This window comes from Schistocerca serialis, chromosome 5, assembly GCF_023864345.2.
Source record: "Schistocerca serialis cubense isolate TAMUIC-IGC-003099 chromosome 5, iqSchSeri2.2, whole genome shotgun sequence".
Lineage (NCBI taxonomy): Eukaryota > Metazoa > Arthropoda > Insecta > Orthoptera > Acrididae > Schistocerca > Schistocerca serialis.
In genome coordinates, this window is record NC_064642.1 from 17,777,077 (window position 1) to 17,794,111 (window position 17,035).

At 41.8% G+C, this 17,035-nt stretch overlaps 1 protein-coding gene across 2 annotated transcripts in view; it reads right to left on the reverse strand.

The window, feature by feature from the left end:
* The window catches only part of LOC126480803 (BRCA1-associated RING domain protein 1-like), a 164,207-nt gene that overhangs the window by 116,619 nt on the left and 30,553 nt on the right, over positions 1–17,035 (reverse strand). For both annotated transcript variants that reach the window (XM_050104122.1, XM_050104123.1), the window contains exon 3: positions 5,866–6,352. In XM_050104122.1, the coding sequence (XP_049960079.1) occupies positions 5,866–6,352 (487 nt within the window). The remainder of the gene's footprint in view (positions 1–5,865; positions 6,353–17,035) is intronic.

Sequence of the window (17,035 nt, forward strand, 5' to 3'; positions counted from 1 at the left end):
TCAATATTTCTGTAAAGCAAGTAAACAAATAAAACAAAATACCTGCATGAAAAGCTGTGAAATACAAGAAGTTGGTTGACTGTGATGACAAAAGCGCAAGAAATAGTTTAATATTTGACAGCGTGTTAATAATGAAAGTAAGAAGAAACTGGTTCCGATTCTGATAAATAATAAGTAACTATTGCTGCAAATGGCTCTTACGATGGAATATCCAAGAATCTGAAATGCAGGATGATCTACATGTTGGAATCACCCTCCTTTTTGATGAATATAAATTTAAAGTCAAGTAGTGTGAGATGGAATGGAGGGAAAACCTGTAACGTGGCAGCCGTCTTGTAAGCTGGATGCAACTCGTAATTTTCAAATGGGAAAGGGAGTATGTGAAATGTCAAACAAATAGAGAATTATAAACAATGGAAACTCCACATAGGAATATCAGCAGTGTAGGAAAATACAGATTGCTGCTTACCATAAAGAAGACACATGAAGTTGCAGACAGGCACAATTAAGAGACACTTACATAAAGCTTTCAGAAACAGCCTTCATCAACAAAAGAGAAACAGAGAAACACAAACCATTCATACACACAAGCAAGCACACCTCACGCACACATGACCGCCAACTTCAGTAGCTCAGGCAGAATCAACTGTCATACGGACTGGAAGTAGCAGTCCGGAGAGAAAGGGGAATGGGAACGGGAAGTAGTGTATTGGTGAAGGAACAGAGGAACACTGCTTAGTGGAGTGTGCACGGACTAGAATCCCAACAGGCACAGCGTCAGGAGGCTGCAGGGCAGAGATGTTGAGTGAAAAGGAGAAGATTGCGGAAAGATGGGTGGGTGCATTGGCAGAGGGTGGGTGACAAGGATCACAAGGAGATGACAGAACAGAGGGGATGGAAACTGTTGGGTGGAGCGTAAACCCAGTCACATAACCCATTCCTCATATACTGCCCAAAATGATGGGATCCTCTCAAATGGCCTAACCACTAAAATTCAGGGACCGATGACCGTCGCAGTCTGGTCCCTTGAATCCCCCAAACCAACCAACCCCTAAATTTCCTTTCTCTGAATCCCACCCTTCCTTTCACAATGACCTTCAGCTTTTCAGATTCTGTCTGCATATTCTGGCCAAATACACATCTCCATGGCATAGGCATCCTACAACCACCTCTGCTTCCTCCGTAAGATACTTCTACTGTGCAATCCCTGCTCCATTCATCACATCTCTGAAATTGAGTTTCTTGCTCTCCAGCACCTGAAGGAGCTTTCCAGACACCACCTCCATAAGTTATCCAACCTGCTGACATTCCACCACCTCCTCGGGGCACCACTATCCGACCCCTACCCTATGCACAGTGTTCCTCCTCGCCCACTCCTCAAAGCACCTAAACCCTGCCTAGCAGACATTTTCAACTTGTCACATCCTCCAAAACTCACTACCAACACACTACCAAATCCAAAGCCAAAACAGTCCCATAACACTATTGGTAGTCTTTTCACCATAACCCTCAACTCCACAGAAGTTTCAGTCCTATCCTCTTAGCTCTACACCCAAATTTAACCATGCTGGACTTGTCAATGACCTGTTCTCCTTCTTCCAATACCTTCAATGGAAGCACTTCTTTGCCACCAATTCCTCCAAGTAAAACCAATCTAATTCCAATACTGAACCCTGTCTCTCCAGTTCATACCACCCCAGTTCATACCACCATCCAACTGTGATCCTCCCCCTCCCACCTATCTGCGGTCACCTTCACGAATTTCTTACCTCCAACTTAGCCTTACTGCTCTTCCCCAGGTCCCTTCCTCAGAATACCAACGTTTCTGCAGAAGAAAGAGTAGCCATACACAACCTCAAAACAAATCCCGACCTAATCTTCCTACCTGCAGACAAAGGTTCTAACACAGTTGTTATAAATCGCAATGACTAACTGGTGGAAGTCCTCCACAAATTACCTGATTCCTTCTCCTATAAACTCTGCCAGAGTCATCTCATTCCAAAAGTCAACATAACCTCCATCCCCTACTTAAAGCCTTAGGCCCTTCCCAGAACCTCTTCCCTCCTTTCGCTCCTCACTCCTATGACATGCCGCACACCCAACTTCTACATGCTCACCAAAATCCACAAACCCAACAATCCTGGACATCCCATTGTGGCTGGTTATTGTGTCCCCACTGAAAGAATTTCAGTCCTCACCGACCAAAACCTCCAACCAATTGCCGGTAATCTAGCCTTTCACATCAAATATACCAACCTCTTCCTTCACTGATTCTCCACCACACCCACCCCTTTATGTCCGTATCCCTGCTTGTCACTGTTGATGCCACCTCCCTATACACCAACAACCCTCATGCCCATGGTCTTACTGCTATTGAACACTATCTTTCCCAACATCCTTCAGTCTGCAAACACACAACCTCGCTCCTCGCACACCTTTCTAACTTTATCCCAACCCACAGCTACTTCTTCTTTGAAGGGAAGGTATACAAACAAATCTGCATCACAGCACAGACACCTACAAGGCACCTTCCTATGCTAACCTGTTTATGGGCCGTCTAGAGTAGACCTTCCTAGCCTCCCAAACCCAAAAACCTTGGTCTGGTTCAGGTTCACTGGTGATGTCTTCATGATCTGGACTCAGAGCCAAGACACCCTGTCTTCATTCCTTCACAACCTCAACACCTTCTCATTCATCTGCTTCACCTGGTCCTCCTCGATCCAGCATGCCACCTTCCTAGATGTTGACCTCTTTCATTCTGATGACTCCATCTGCACCTCTGTCCACATTCTACCCACCAACCACCAACAGTATCTGCATTTCAACAGCTGTCATCCCTTTCACACCAAAAAATCCCTCTCACACAGCTTGGCCACCTGGGGACAGCTTATCTGCAGTGACAAGAACTCCCTTGCTCAGTATACTGAGGGTCACACCAAAGCCTTCACAGACAAGCACTATCCCCTAGACCTAGTCCGCAAACAGATCTCCCATGACATTTCCCCTCACAGCCCCAATCCTTCCAGCATTCCCAAGAACCGGCCACAAAGGTGTACCCCCTTCGTCACCCAGTACTACCCCGGATTGAAACAACTGAACCACATCCTTCGCCAGGGCCCTGGTTACCTATCACCACGCCCTGAAATGAGGGACATCCTACCTGAGGCCCTGTCCGCTCCTCTTAAAGCGGAGTTCTGTCACTCACTCAATCTCTGTAATATCCTTGTCCATCTCTATGCCACACCCAATCCCAACCCCTTGCCACAAGGAACATAATATCCCTGTGGAAGACTGGGGTGCAAGACCTGCCCAATCACCAACCCAGCACTTCCTATTCCAGTTCTGTCACAGGTTTAACCCACCCCATCAAGGGCCGGGCCGCTTGTGAAAGTAGGCATGTCATTTACCAACTCTGCTGCAACCATTGCGCAGCCTTTTTTACTGATATGACAACCAACCAGCTGTCCACCAGGATGAATGCCCACTGCCAAACTATGGCCAAGAGCAAAGTAGACCACCCTGTGGCACAACATGCTTGACTTCAATGGCTACTTCACTACCCGAGCCACCTGGATCCTCCTGTCCACCACCACCTTCTCTCAACTGCACACACTCTCCAGTCCCGTAATTATCCTGGCCTCAACCTACGGTAACAAAATGTCCCCACACCCTCCACTCGATAGTTTCCAACCCCTGTCTTCTACCATCTCCTCCCCCATATCACCCCCCACACTCTTTGTTTGCTGCCCTCTGCCAATGCACCTGCCCATCTCCTTTTTTGTTCCTTTCTTCCCACCAGCCTACTCCACAATCTCCTGAAGCCGCACCTGTCAGCATTCTAGTCCCTGCACGCTCCAGCAGACAGCATTCCTCTGTCCACACACCTGTACATTGTTATCCCTTCCCCTTCCCTGACCCCTCAATGTTGCTCCAATCCCACGTGATAGTTGCATCCTGGCCCGCACTGCGGGAGATGGTGGTCATGTGTGCATGAGGTGTGCTTGCTTGTGTGTATGAATGGTGTGTGTTTCTCCGCTTCTCTTTTGCCGATAAAGGCTGTGACCAAAAGCTTTATGTCCGTGTCTTTTAACTGTGTCTGTCTGCAACTTAACGTGTCGTCTTTGCGGTAAGTAGCAGTCTGTCTTTTCCTACACTGTAGATAGAGAATCACATGGGAAAAATAATGGTGCCTTTCATTTGAGCATACATTTACCCATTCTAAGTTTATGACTGATGTTTCTTCCTCACAGGTGACTCAAACACTGATGGCATTAACACAAGCTGAATACACTGAAATCATTCCAATATCAGAAGAGAGGAATATCCATGTTTTCACAGAGGAATTTGGCTGGTGCCACCCATAAGGCGGACTGTCCATTAACCATTGGTGCAGTGGTGAAACTTCTTGTGACATTCAGTGAAATTGGTTCTGTCGCATACAAATCCAAAGCTGGTCCAGCGACAGTGGCTGTAGTACTCTATACACCTCGCAGGAAAATGGAGTCAGCCATACTTCAATAATCAAAGTCTTGGGCACACATATATGGCATCCTTACAAAGTGCATTTTACAACTTGTCGCCATGGGCAATCCAGAGCATAGGGCTGTTTGCAGGACGAATGATTTCCGAGCTGTTCAAAAACTGTCATTTCACCTCTTTAATTCTGTTCACAGATAGAGCTAATTTCTATGCCAACAGAGAGCCACATGAATTCAGAGGTATTGCTCAGAAGTCAATCCTCAACAGATGGAGCCATCAAATATAGTGAAGTTTTGGTATGTAATATGGGGTTCTCGTATTGGTAGCCTGTTCTTCACTCAGGGTACGCTACCAGCAGCCCATTCTCTGAAGCTGTTGGATGAAGATCTGCTGCCATCGCTGCTCTCTGAAGAAGGGAGATTTAAAACTTTCTTCCAGCACAATACTACCCCATCTCATTAGAGGTTAGCCATCTGGGCATATCAGGATTTCCATTTTCCTAGGCAGTGGACAAGGTCGTAAAGAACCAGTGGAGTGGACGTGACATTCTCCAGATTTAAGTCCATTACACTTCTGTTCAAATAGACATGTGAAGGCAGTCGTGTGTGCAGCAATGGTCAGAAACTCGGCATGCTGTAGAGAGCAGATCATCGATGCTTCTGCTCACACCCCAGAACATTTGTCGGTTACAGCCATGAAGAATGGGTGAAGTGAGTAAAAACAACCTTACAATGTGCTGAACAACTCATTGAGTACATCGTGTAGCATTTACATATTATTACCAGCGTTTCCTCATTCTGTGCAAAATGTAACATAACTCAAGAATGAATAAAGCTATGCTGGAATGAAAGACACTATTGTTTTCCTCTTTTAGTTCTCTGTTTGCCATCAAACTAACAGACTTTCATTTGAAAATTACAAGTTGAATCCAAAAAGAGCATCATGTTGGTAACATAGCCTCACAGGTTTGCCCCCTCCCCCCCCCCCCCCAACACACACACACACACACACACACACACACACACACACACACACACAGTTCCATTTCATACTATTCAATTTGTTTATCCAAATATTTTTGATTTAGAAGAGTGGCTTCACACCTTCGGCCACCCTGTAGTTACTTTCACTGATGATGTTAGCATTACAACCGAGCCTAATGGAGGAATCTCCAGCCCTCTTCAGCTACAGTAAGTACATAACACCTGCCTAATTTTTCCAATAGTATGTAGCCAATTTTTAAAGCAAAGGTTTACAGTCCACTACCGTGCAAAAAATCTTCACCTACGATTTCAAAATCAATAAGGCACATAAGTCAATCCTTTACAAAATCACATCTACTGCCTTTCCTACAACTTCTCTTTGTTACTTCTTACAGCAGCTTACCTTTATACATGCAACTTGCAGAGGTGTTTCACCCTTTGCATTTCTTTTATCTTTTGCTGATGTAGCCTTAGGAGAATGAGCTGTCTTTTTACTTTTTGATTTTTCTCTACTGGTCCTCTGAGTTACTAATGGTTCATCAGAGTTTGTTACAGAGTTGCTACCTGATGCCTTCCTGGATCTGCGACCTTTACTGACCGAACGTTTCGGAGGCCGTTTATTCTGCACGTTGACAGCTTCTGCAGCAATTTTTGATTTAACAGTAAAATCATCAGTTTCCTTCTGTTCACATGTATCATCCTTTATCTTATGGTGAGAATAATGTTGATCATTGTTCTTCTGCATAGATCTTCTTGAATAGGTTTTAACAGCTGATGAATTTTTTGATGACTTTAAACGTGCTGTCTTCTGTGGTAGACCAACACTGTCAACTGCAGTTGTCAGTTGCCGACACCCCTCATTCAAGTGTAAATCTTCTGATAATGGATCACTGTGGAAGACAAAAAGTGTACACTAATACAAAATCACCATGTTCTCAATATTTGTTCAATGCATTATTATCAAACGAAACACTTTCAATTGCATACCAGCGTATTTCATTTAAATAGATAAGATTTTAAAATATAAACTATGTTTCACTATCAATATACATTTAAAATTGAAAACAGATAAAGAGCCCATCATCTATATAAATGGCTATTTCTGGCTTCAACATAGGTACAATTGCACACATGAACACAATTTTTTTTAAGACTATGTAACAGGACATCCTCCTCTACCATTGCTTTCCCTCAACAGCACTTGTCGATGACAGTATTCTTTTTCGAATTTTGGACATGTCAATATTATCTCAGTTGCTCTTTTGAAAACTTTCACATAATTTTAAGCTAAAATTTATGAAATGGAATTACTTTATAAAATATTTTAGTTTCTATGTTATAATCGATAAGTACCAGTTCTGAATGTACAGTTGAAATTATTTTTTTTAGAAACATTTCCAATTACGAATTATTGGCACACTTAAAACTTCTATTATTAATTACACAATCCTGTACTGTTTACTATGTTTATTTCTGGATGCATTTATGAAATAATAATCGAAATTAATAATGTAACAGAAACTAGTAGAAATTCATTTGTTAAGAAAAACTGTAAACCCTTTGGAATATTGTTATTTCTGCAGAGTGTGGGAGTCATAAGCATGACTCTGTGTGATAGATATATTTTTGTATTTTTGTGCAAACAATGTAATTTCGGCTTTGTTAGTGTGAAAAATCAAAATACTGTATGCTATACTAAAATGTGAGAAAATATATTTATGTAAAAAGAATGCTGCCATAACAATCTTCAGATTTATTTCATTAAAACCTGAGGACCTGATGTGACATTTTCAGTTTCAAGAAGCAGAACCCTGGACAAGAGACTGACAACCTCCACTGTTAAGTCCCACAGCGCTCAGAGCCTAGACAAGATGAACTGGAGCCATCTCAACATGACAAGCTAGGTAAGCTAGAAAGATTATTGTAATCTTCATTCCTCTCAAATCTTCATAAAAGACTGCTTATTAATTATTTTGATTGGACATTAATGTGGACAACTGATGGAAGTAGGAAGAAGGGAGGAGATTACACTGTTCAGCTCGTAATCCCCAACGACACTGTTTTATACATCAAAACAAGTACGGATATGAAAACTGAATTCACGTATAAAATTAGTATGGATCACTCAAAATCTCGTAGGGAGCAACGCACAATACAAAAAGACAGATCCTAACTACCACATACAGGAGGCGTTTGGTGGCAGACAAGTGCAACTGCAAAAGACTGCTATATATTATTCAGCTATCAGGCCACATCTGATGACAGCCTTCATCGGACAGCTGGAATAGTTCTAGCATTCACTTTCATTGTGTCTGTCTGCCAATGCCTCCTCTATATAGTGACTCAATTTTCTGAAAGTCTAATTTCCTATAAATTCACACTTCATAGTGTCGAAAACGCCTCGATAGGTGTAATGTCTGAATATGTAGTTCCAACATACATCTGATTTTCAGGAACATCCTCAAGGTTAATGTCTAGTGTGGACTGATATGAAATCTGATTAAAGTATTGATAAATGTTTATACCCAGAGAAGAAAGTTTGTAGCACCAATATATGTTGACCAAATCTAACTTTCCACAGCTTGTGCACCCATCTCTCATACTTTTTTTCAGTTGGAATGGGTTTCTTGGTTACTTAGTTACATATTACGTGGATGTTACACAATTATGTGGATGAGTAATGTTACAGGCTACAAGTAAATGACTTGTTTGAGTGTATGCTACATGTTCATCATTTTCAGATTATTAAATTTACTACAAAAAAATGAACATAGTATGTTTTTACACTACTGATACTTGTGTAATAAACTTAAAATTTGGCTGGCACATGACACTTGCTTTCTTCCAGAGCTGCATCGAGAATCTCATACCCACATCTTAAAACGCATGTTCCTGTCAACCTCAAGTTCAGAAAGTTGATGCCTTCATCACCATCACTCCGAATATGTTAAAGTGCACGTGAGTAGAAACTGACTGCTGACCGGAAATCGTAAGTGTAATCAAAGTAGTCCATGATGGGATGATATAATTAATGTTGGAAAACAAACTTTACACCTACATTGCTACAGTGTGGAAGTGATGTAACACAATCCACCAAAATAGAAATTGAAGCTGCATGTGATACTGATTGGGCAGAACTCAGTACCAAGTGTGGGTCCTTCTATCGCCCACCAGACTCATCTACTGATATAGCTGAAAGCTTTAGAGAAAACCTCAGTTCACTTGCACGTAAATTCCCCAGTCATAATGTAAGCATTGGTGGAGACTTTAATCATCCAACAATTAATTGAGAAAATTACAGTTTTGTTAGTGGTGGGTGTGACAAAACATCCTGTGGAGCTTTACTAAATGTGTTCTCTGAAAACTACCTACAACAGATAGGTGGAACCCCACTCATGATGGAAATATATTGCCTCTGTGGCAACAATGATTACGAAAGACAAAGGACAACTAAAACAAGCAGAAAGATATACATGTTCAGTAAACTAGATAAAAACTTAGTGTCATATCTCACTGAGGCTCTTGAAACTTTCAGCACAGGGCAGGAGCATGCAGAAGGAACTCTCATTCAACACAATATTTGACCATGCACTGGATAGATATGTACCCAGTAGAAGAGTTCATAAGGGGGGGAACAGTCACTGTACAGAAACTTATAAGGAAACAGAGATTACTGTGTAATACTTGTAAAACCAAACGTAGGGCTGTAGATAGGTAGATCCTCAATGAGACTCATTTGGCTGTCACGAGAGCAATGTGTGATGCCTTCAATGACTACCATGGCAGAATATTGTCAAATGATCTTTCACAGAACCCAAAGAAATTGTGGTCATATGTAAAGTCTGTTAGTGGCACCGAAGTTCGTGTCCAGTCCCTAGCAAATGAGACAGGAACTGAAACAGAGTAGCAACGCCAAAGCTGAAATGCTTAACTCCGTTTTCCAATGTCCCTTTACAAAGGTAAATCTAGGAGAATTGCCCCAATTTAATCCTTGTATCACTGACAACGTGAATGGAATAAGTATTAATGTCAGTGGTGTTGAGAAAAGGCTGAAATCATTACAATTGAATAACTCCCTGTCACACACTATATTGAAACTGCAGCTGAGTAAGCCCTTCTTCTAACTATAATCCATCATAGATCCCTCAAACAAAAAACTGTGCTCAGTTCTCGGAAAAAGGCACAGGTCATACCCATTTACAAGAAGGATAGCAGAGCGATCCACAAAACTACTGTCCAATATCCTTGACATCGATTTGTTGTACAGTCTTAGAACACATTCTGAACTCAAACATAATGAGGTATCTTGGAAAGGAATGACCTCCTCAATGCCAACCAGCATGGATTTCGAAAACATCAATCATGTGAAACTCAACTCACACTTTTCTCACATCACATACTGGATGCTTTGGTTCAAGGCAGTCAGGTAGCTGCCGTATTTCTTTATTCCTGAAAAGCATTTGACTCAGTACCACATCTATATTACTGTCCAAAGTATGATCATATGGGTTATCAAGTGAAATTTGACTGGATTGAGGACTTTTTGGTAGGGAGGATGCAGCATTTTATCTTGGATGGAGAGTCGTCAGATGTAGAAGCAACTTCAGGTGTGTCCCAGGGAAGTCTGTTGAGACCCTTGCTGAAAATATTAATAGTAAAATCAGACTTTTTGCACATGATGCAGTTATATATAATGAAGAACTATTTGAAGGAAGCTGCATAAATATTCAGTCAGATCTTGATAATATTTCAATGTGGCACAGAGATTGGCAATTTGCTCTATATGTTCAGAAATGTAAAATTTTGCACTAAAAAAAAAAAAAAAAAAAACATAGTATCCGATGACCACAATGTCAATGCGTCACTCTTGGAATCAGCCAACTTGTACAAATACCTGGGTGTAACACTTTGTAGGGATATGAAGTCGAATGATCACATAGGTTCAGTAGTTGGTAAATCAAGTAGTAGCCTTCAGTTTACTGGTAGAATACTGGGGAAGTGCAATCAATCTACAAAGGAAATCGCTTACAAATCACTCAACGGCTGGTTCTAGAATATTGTTCAAGTGCGTGGGACCTATACCAGATAGGACTAACAGGGGATTGTGAACGTACACAGAGAAGGGCAGCACAAATAGTCACAGACTTGTTTAATCCATGGGAGAAGGCCACAGAGATACTGAAGGAACTGAACTGGATGCCTCTGGAAGATAAAGATAAACTATCCTGAGAAAGACTATTACCAAAGTTTCAAAAACCAGCTTTAAATGACTGCTCTAGGAGTATACAACAACACCCTACGTATCAGTCGCATAAGGGATTGTATGGATAAGATTAGAACAATTACTGCATACACAGAGACATTCAAACAATCATTCTTCCTGTATTCCATATGTGAATGGAGCAGGAAGAAGCCCTAATAACTGGTACAATGGGGTGCACCCTCTGCCATGCACCTCATAATGGTTCGAAAAATGCTGATGTATATGTAGGTACATGTTTGAGAAGGCCTCATGCAGAGTTGCAATTTGAGGGATCTAAGTGCTTTGTTCCTATCCGAGCTAGGAACGTGTGGTAAAATGTTGTTGGTTTAGCTCAGACCAGCTTCCTTCTGTGTAGCCATTAGATCATCTGTCTCCATCTACATCTACATGGTTACTTCGCAATTCACACTTAAGTACTGGGCAGACGGTTCATCGAACCATTTTCATACTACTTCTCTACCATTCCACTCTCGAATAGTGCATGGGAAAAAGGAACATCTAAATCTTTCCAATCGAGCTCTGATTTATTTTCTTATGGTGATCATTTCTCCCTACGCGGGTGGATGTCAAAAAAATATTTTCCCATTCGGAAGAGAAAGTTGATGATTGAAATCTTGTAAATAGACCTCGCTGCAAAGAAAACCGCCTTTTTTTCAGAGACTGCCACCCCAACTCGCGTATCATATCAGTGACACACTCACCCCTATTGCTCGATAACACGAAACGAGCTATCCTTCTTTGCACATTTTCGATGTCCTCCATCAATCCTACCTGGTAAGGATCCCACACCACGCAGCAATATTCCAGCAGACGGACAAGTGTAACATAGGCTGTCTCTTTAGAGGGTTTGTCGCATCTTCTAAGTGTTCTGCCAACAAAGCGCAGTCTTTGTTTCGCCTTCCCCACAATATTATCTATGTGGTCTTTCCAATTTAAGTTGCTCGTAATTGTAATTCCTAGGTATTTAGTCGAATTGACAGCCCTTAGATGTGTGTGATTTATCGTACACCCAAAATGTATCGGATTTCTTTTAGTACCCGTGTAGATGACATTGCACTTTTCTTTGTTTAGTGCCAATTGCCACTTTTCGCACCATACAGAAATTCTCTCTAGATAATTTTGTAATTGGAATTGATAGTCTGATGATTTTACTGGACGGTAAATTCCAGCGTCATCTGCAAACAATCTAAGGGGCCTGCTCAGATTATCACCTAGGTCATTTATGTAAATCAGGAACAGCAGAGGGCCTATGACACTACCTTGTGGAACGCCAGATATCACTTCTGTTCTACTCGATGATTTACTGTCTATCATTACGAACTGTGACCTCTCTGAGACGAAATCATGAATCCAGTCACACAACTGAGACGATACTCCATATGCACGCAATTTGATTAATAGTCGCTTGTGAGGGACGGTATCAAAAGCCTTCTGGAAATCTAGGAATATGGAATCGATCTCAGATCCCTTGTCGACAGCATTCATTACTTCATGGGAATAAAGAGCTAGCTGTGTTACACAAGAACGCTATTTTCTGAATCCGTGTTGGTTATGTATCAATAAGTCATTTTCTTCAAGGTGATAATGTTCGATTACAGTATATGCTCCAAAACCCTACTGCAAATTGAGGTCAGTGACATGGGTCTGTAATTCAATGGGTTACTCAAAATTTCCTTTCTTGAACATAGGTGTTACCTGTGCTACTTTCCGGTCTTTAGGAACAGACCTTTTGTCAAGTGAGCAGTTGTATACGATTGCTAAGAAAGATGCCATTGTGTCTGCATACTATGAAAGGAACCTGACTGGTATACCATCTGCACCAGAGGACTTGCCTTTCTTAAGTGATTTGAGTTGTTTCGCAACACCTAAGATAGCTACCTTTATGTCACTCATGCTAACAGCTGTTCTGGTTTCGAATTCTGGAATATTTTCTTCATCTTCTCTCATGAAGGAATTATGGAAAACTGTATTTAGTAACTCCGCTTTAGTGGCACCATCATCGGTAACATTTCCATCGCTATCGCGTAGTAACAGTATTGACTGTTTTTTGCCACTGGTGAACCTTACATACAACCAGAATCTCTTTGGGTTTTCTACCATATTTTGAGACAATGTTTCATTGTGGAAACTATTAAAAGCATCTCGCACTGACGTCAGCACTAAATTTCGAGCTTCCGTGAAACTTAGCCACTCTTGGGGATTTTGCATTCTTCTGAATTTGGCATGCTTTTTTCATTGCTTCTGCAACAGTGTTCTGACGAGTTTTGTGTACCATGGTGGATCAGTCCCGTCTCTTTATTAACTTATGCGGTATGAATCTATCTATTGCTGCCGATACTGTATCTTTGAGTTTGAGCCATATCTGGTCTACACTCACATAATTAGCTTGGAAGGAATGGACTCTCTCTTAGGAAGGCATCAAGAGAATTTTTATCTGCTGTTTTAGATATATTTTGCCTTTATGTTTAGTGGTTTTGGGCCTCGCTACAATGACCTTGTGTTCGCTAAACCCTGTATACATCATGACGCTATCTATTAGATCAGGATTATTTGTGGCTAAGAGGTCAAGTAGGACTCATTCCAATGCCAGGAGCGGAAAGGCTTACCTTAGGGGGAAAAAAGGACAGGTATACACTCGCGCGCGCGCGCGCACACACACACACACACACACACACACGACACACACACACACACACACACACACACACACACATCCATCCGCACATATACAGACACAGGCAGACATATGTAAATGCAAGGAGGTTGAGCAGAATGTCAGTCGAAGCGGAAGTACAGAGGCAAAGATGTTGCTGAGTGAAAGGTGAGATACGAGGGGCAGCAACTTGAAATTAGTGGAGGTTGAGGCCTGATGGGTAATGGGAAGAGAGAATATATTGAAGGGCAAGTTCCCATCTCCAGAGTTCTGATAGGCTGGTGTCAGTGGGAAGTATCCAGATAACCCCGATGGTGTAACATTGTGCCAAGGTGTGCTGGCCGAGCACCATGGCATGTTTAGCCACAGGGCGATCCTCATTACCAACAAAAACTGTCTTCCTGTGTCCGTTCATGCGAATGGACAGTTTGTTGCTGGTCATTCCCACACAGACGCCTTTTACTACTACTACTACTACTACTAGGCTCTACAGCCCTTGGAGGGCCTTGGCCTGCATCACAATATCCTGCCATTCTATCTGGTCCATGGCTATCCGTCTCAATCGTCTAAACACCCAGCTTTTTCATGTCTTCTACAATTCCGTCCATCCATCTCTTTCTAGGACATCACTTCCGTCGTCTGCCTCCAGTCTTGGCATCAAAAATCTTCTTACATGTTCTGTCTTCCTCCATTCTGACCATGTGTCCTACCCATCGCAGTCTTCTTATTTTAATGGTAGTGACAATGTCAGGTTCTTCAAAAAGATGTGCCAGCCTTCTTGATCGTATGTTGGGCCGTATATTTTACACAGAACCTTTCTCTCCCAAATGCTAAGGATCCTTTCCTCATTTGCAGTCACGGTCCATGTCTCAGCACCATACGTAACGTCTGGTCTTATAATTGTTTTGTAAATGAGGATTTTAATTTTCGTGATAGAAGTGAGCTCCTAAGCATTGGTAGTGTGGCAAAGTAGCATCTGTTGCCTGCTGCTATTCTAGCTTTCACCTCGCTGCTGATGTCATTTGTCTCTGTGATAGTTGATCCGAGGTACTTGAAGTCTCTCACCCTTTCAAACTCATTGTTGACTATCGCTGGTTGGTCATTGCCATATATTAGGTCTTTTCAACATTGACGACCAGGCCAAGTTCCCTTTCACCTCTCTCCAGTTGTTGATAGGCATCATCCAGCACAGTGGTGTTTCGTGCGAGTAATGCCACATCATCTGCGTACGCCAGGTACTGCAGTGACCGATTAAAAAAGGTCCCTCCTCTATTTATCTCTATCTGACTTACGGCTTTTTCTAGGCAGAGGTTGAATAGCAGTGAGAAGTTTTTGTCACCCTGTCTCAGTCCCTTCTTCACTTCCACTTCTCTGGAGATTTCGTCCTGTATTTTCACTTTACAGTTGGTTTCACTGAGGGTCATCATAGTAAGTTTAACGAACTTCTTAGGTATTCCTGCCTCTTCCATCACATTCCCCAATGTCACGCTTGAGATGCTATCATAGGCTTGTTTAAAACTGATATAAAGCCGATGTATTTTTATTTGATGTTCATAACATTTTTCAAGTAGTATGAGTAATGTGAATATTTGGTCAGTTGTTGACCTATTTCTTCTAAAGCCACTCTGATAGTCTCCAATTCTCTCTTCCACACAGGGAGTAAGCCTCCTAGTTAGGACCTTGGAGAACACTTTATGTGTAGTATTTAGCAGGGATATTCCTTGGTAATTCTGGCAGTTTAATTCATCTCCTTTTCTGTGTATGGGGCACATAATAGCCATTTTCCACCCCATTGGCATGCTCTCCTCCTGAAAGATGTTCAGTATTACTTTATGTATTGCTTTCCACAATGCTTCCCCATCACATTTGAGTAGTTCCACCTGGATCTCACCTTCTCCAGGTGCCCTATTATTTTTTAAGGTCTTAATGGCTTGTATCACTTCCCCCAGTGTGGGTTCTCGTGCTATGACCTCTGGTCCATAATAAGTTATTTCCACCAGTTCTTCTTGTTCTAATCCTTCTACTTCTGGCTTCAGTAACTCTTGGAAGTATTCTGCCCACCTGTCGAGTTTTTTATTACTCTCTCCGAACAAATCCCCTTCCTTATTTCTTCAAGTATTTGTTCTGGCTTGAAACCCAACCTTTCCTTGTTTAATCTTTTGGTACATTTCGCGTACTTGCTATTGGCTCTCCAGGAAATTAGGTGGAAGGGAAGTGACTTAATGGACTCAGGAAATTTCACAATATTCTATAATGGTGGGAGGACAAATGCTAAAGGACTGAAACATGCTGTAATGCACGTCAAACCCGTCTTCTTCCTGTAAACCCTCTTAGCTACATGGCGCTTCTCATTATATTCATTAAGATTTGCTCTAGTTCTTCTCTGAAATAATTTCATTAGATCTATGTTACGCTCCTCAATTCTTCTCATACAGTCTTCATCAACCCGATCTGCCTTCCCTTGAGCCTGTACATGTCCCAAAACCTCCCCAACTGCCTCAAGGATTGCAGTCTTACATTTTTTCCACATTATTTCTATATGTTCATTTGATGTGTCGGTATCATTCTTAATCCCCTGTTCTATTTTTGCCTGATATGTTCGTATTTCTTCTGAGTTTAGTTTCTTAATGTCAAAACTTTTCTGTTTGTGGCCTTTTTGTTTACTCAATAGCGAGATCCTTGCCTGTACTTAATTCTCACTAGATGATGGTCTGCACTGCAGTCAGCTCCTCGTTGGCTCCTAGCATCCATTATGTCTGATCCATGTCTCCTGTCAATCAATATATGGTCTTACTTCTAGTTTGTCCACCTGGTGACATTCATGTTTCTTTGCGTATATTTTTGTGAGGAAACCATGTACTGCTGACAGTCATGTTTTTACTTATAGCAAAATCTACAACCCTAATTCCTTTGTCATTTGATATTTCATGGAAGCTATGTCTTCCTATAGTTGGCTGACAAGCCTCTTCTTTCCTTATTTTTGCATTCAAGTCTCCTATTATGATCTTAACATCAAGCTTAGGAGCCTGATAATACAACTGCTCTACTTTGCTATAAAACTCATCCTTCCGTTGTTCATCTGCCTCCTCAGTGGGTGCATGTACATTTATAATTCTTATGTTGAAAAACTTTCACCTTAATCTTAATATGGACATCCGTTCGACGGGTTTGACGTGCATTACAGCATGTTTCAGTCCTTTAGCGACCACAAAGCTTGTACCAAAGGTATTTGTCCTCCCACCATTATAGAATATTGTGAGATTTCCTGAGTCCATTAAGTCACTTCCCTTCCACCTAATTTCCTGGAGAGCCAATAGTTTTATAGCATAGTTGTTTACTTGCATTAGCAGCTGCCGTAGGGCGCCAGCTTGGTACAGGTTCCGCACATTCTATGTTCCTATGTACATATCTCTTACCCTTGTTTGGTTGTTGGGGTCATCATCAAAACATCTGTCCAGCTTATTCCTTTGTTAGCATTCGCAACAAGTGATTTTTACAGGGAAAGATTGATCTTCCGCCCAACCATTTGAGGGGCTGCCTCTTACAGCTCACCAGGTAGCTGGTTCCATTTTCAGGAGAACATCCTCAGCCTTTGTAGATCCCTCTACTGACTGCAAGGCAGCAGTTGATGGTTGGGGGCTCCTCTGCCTTTCTTCC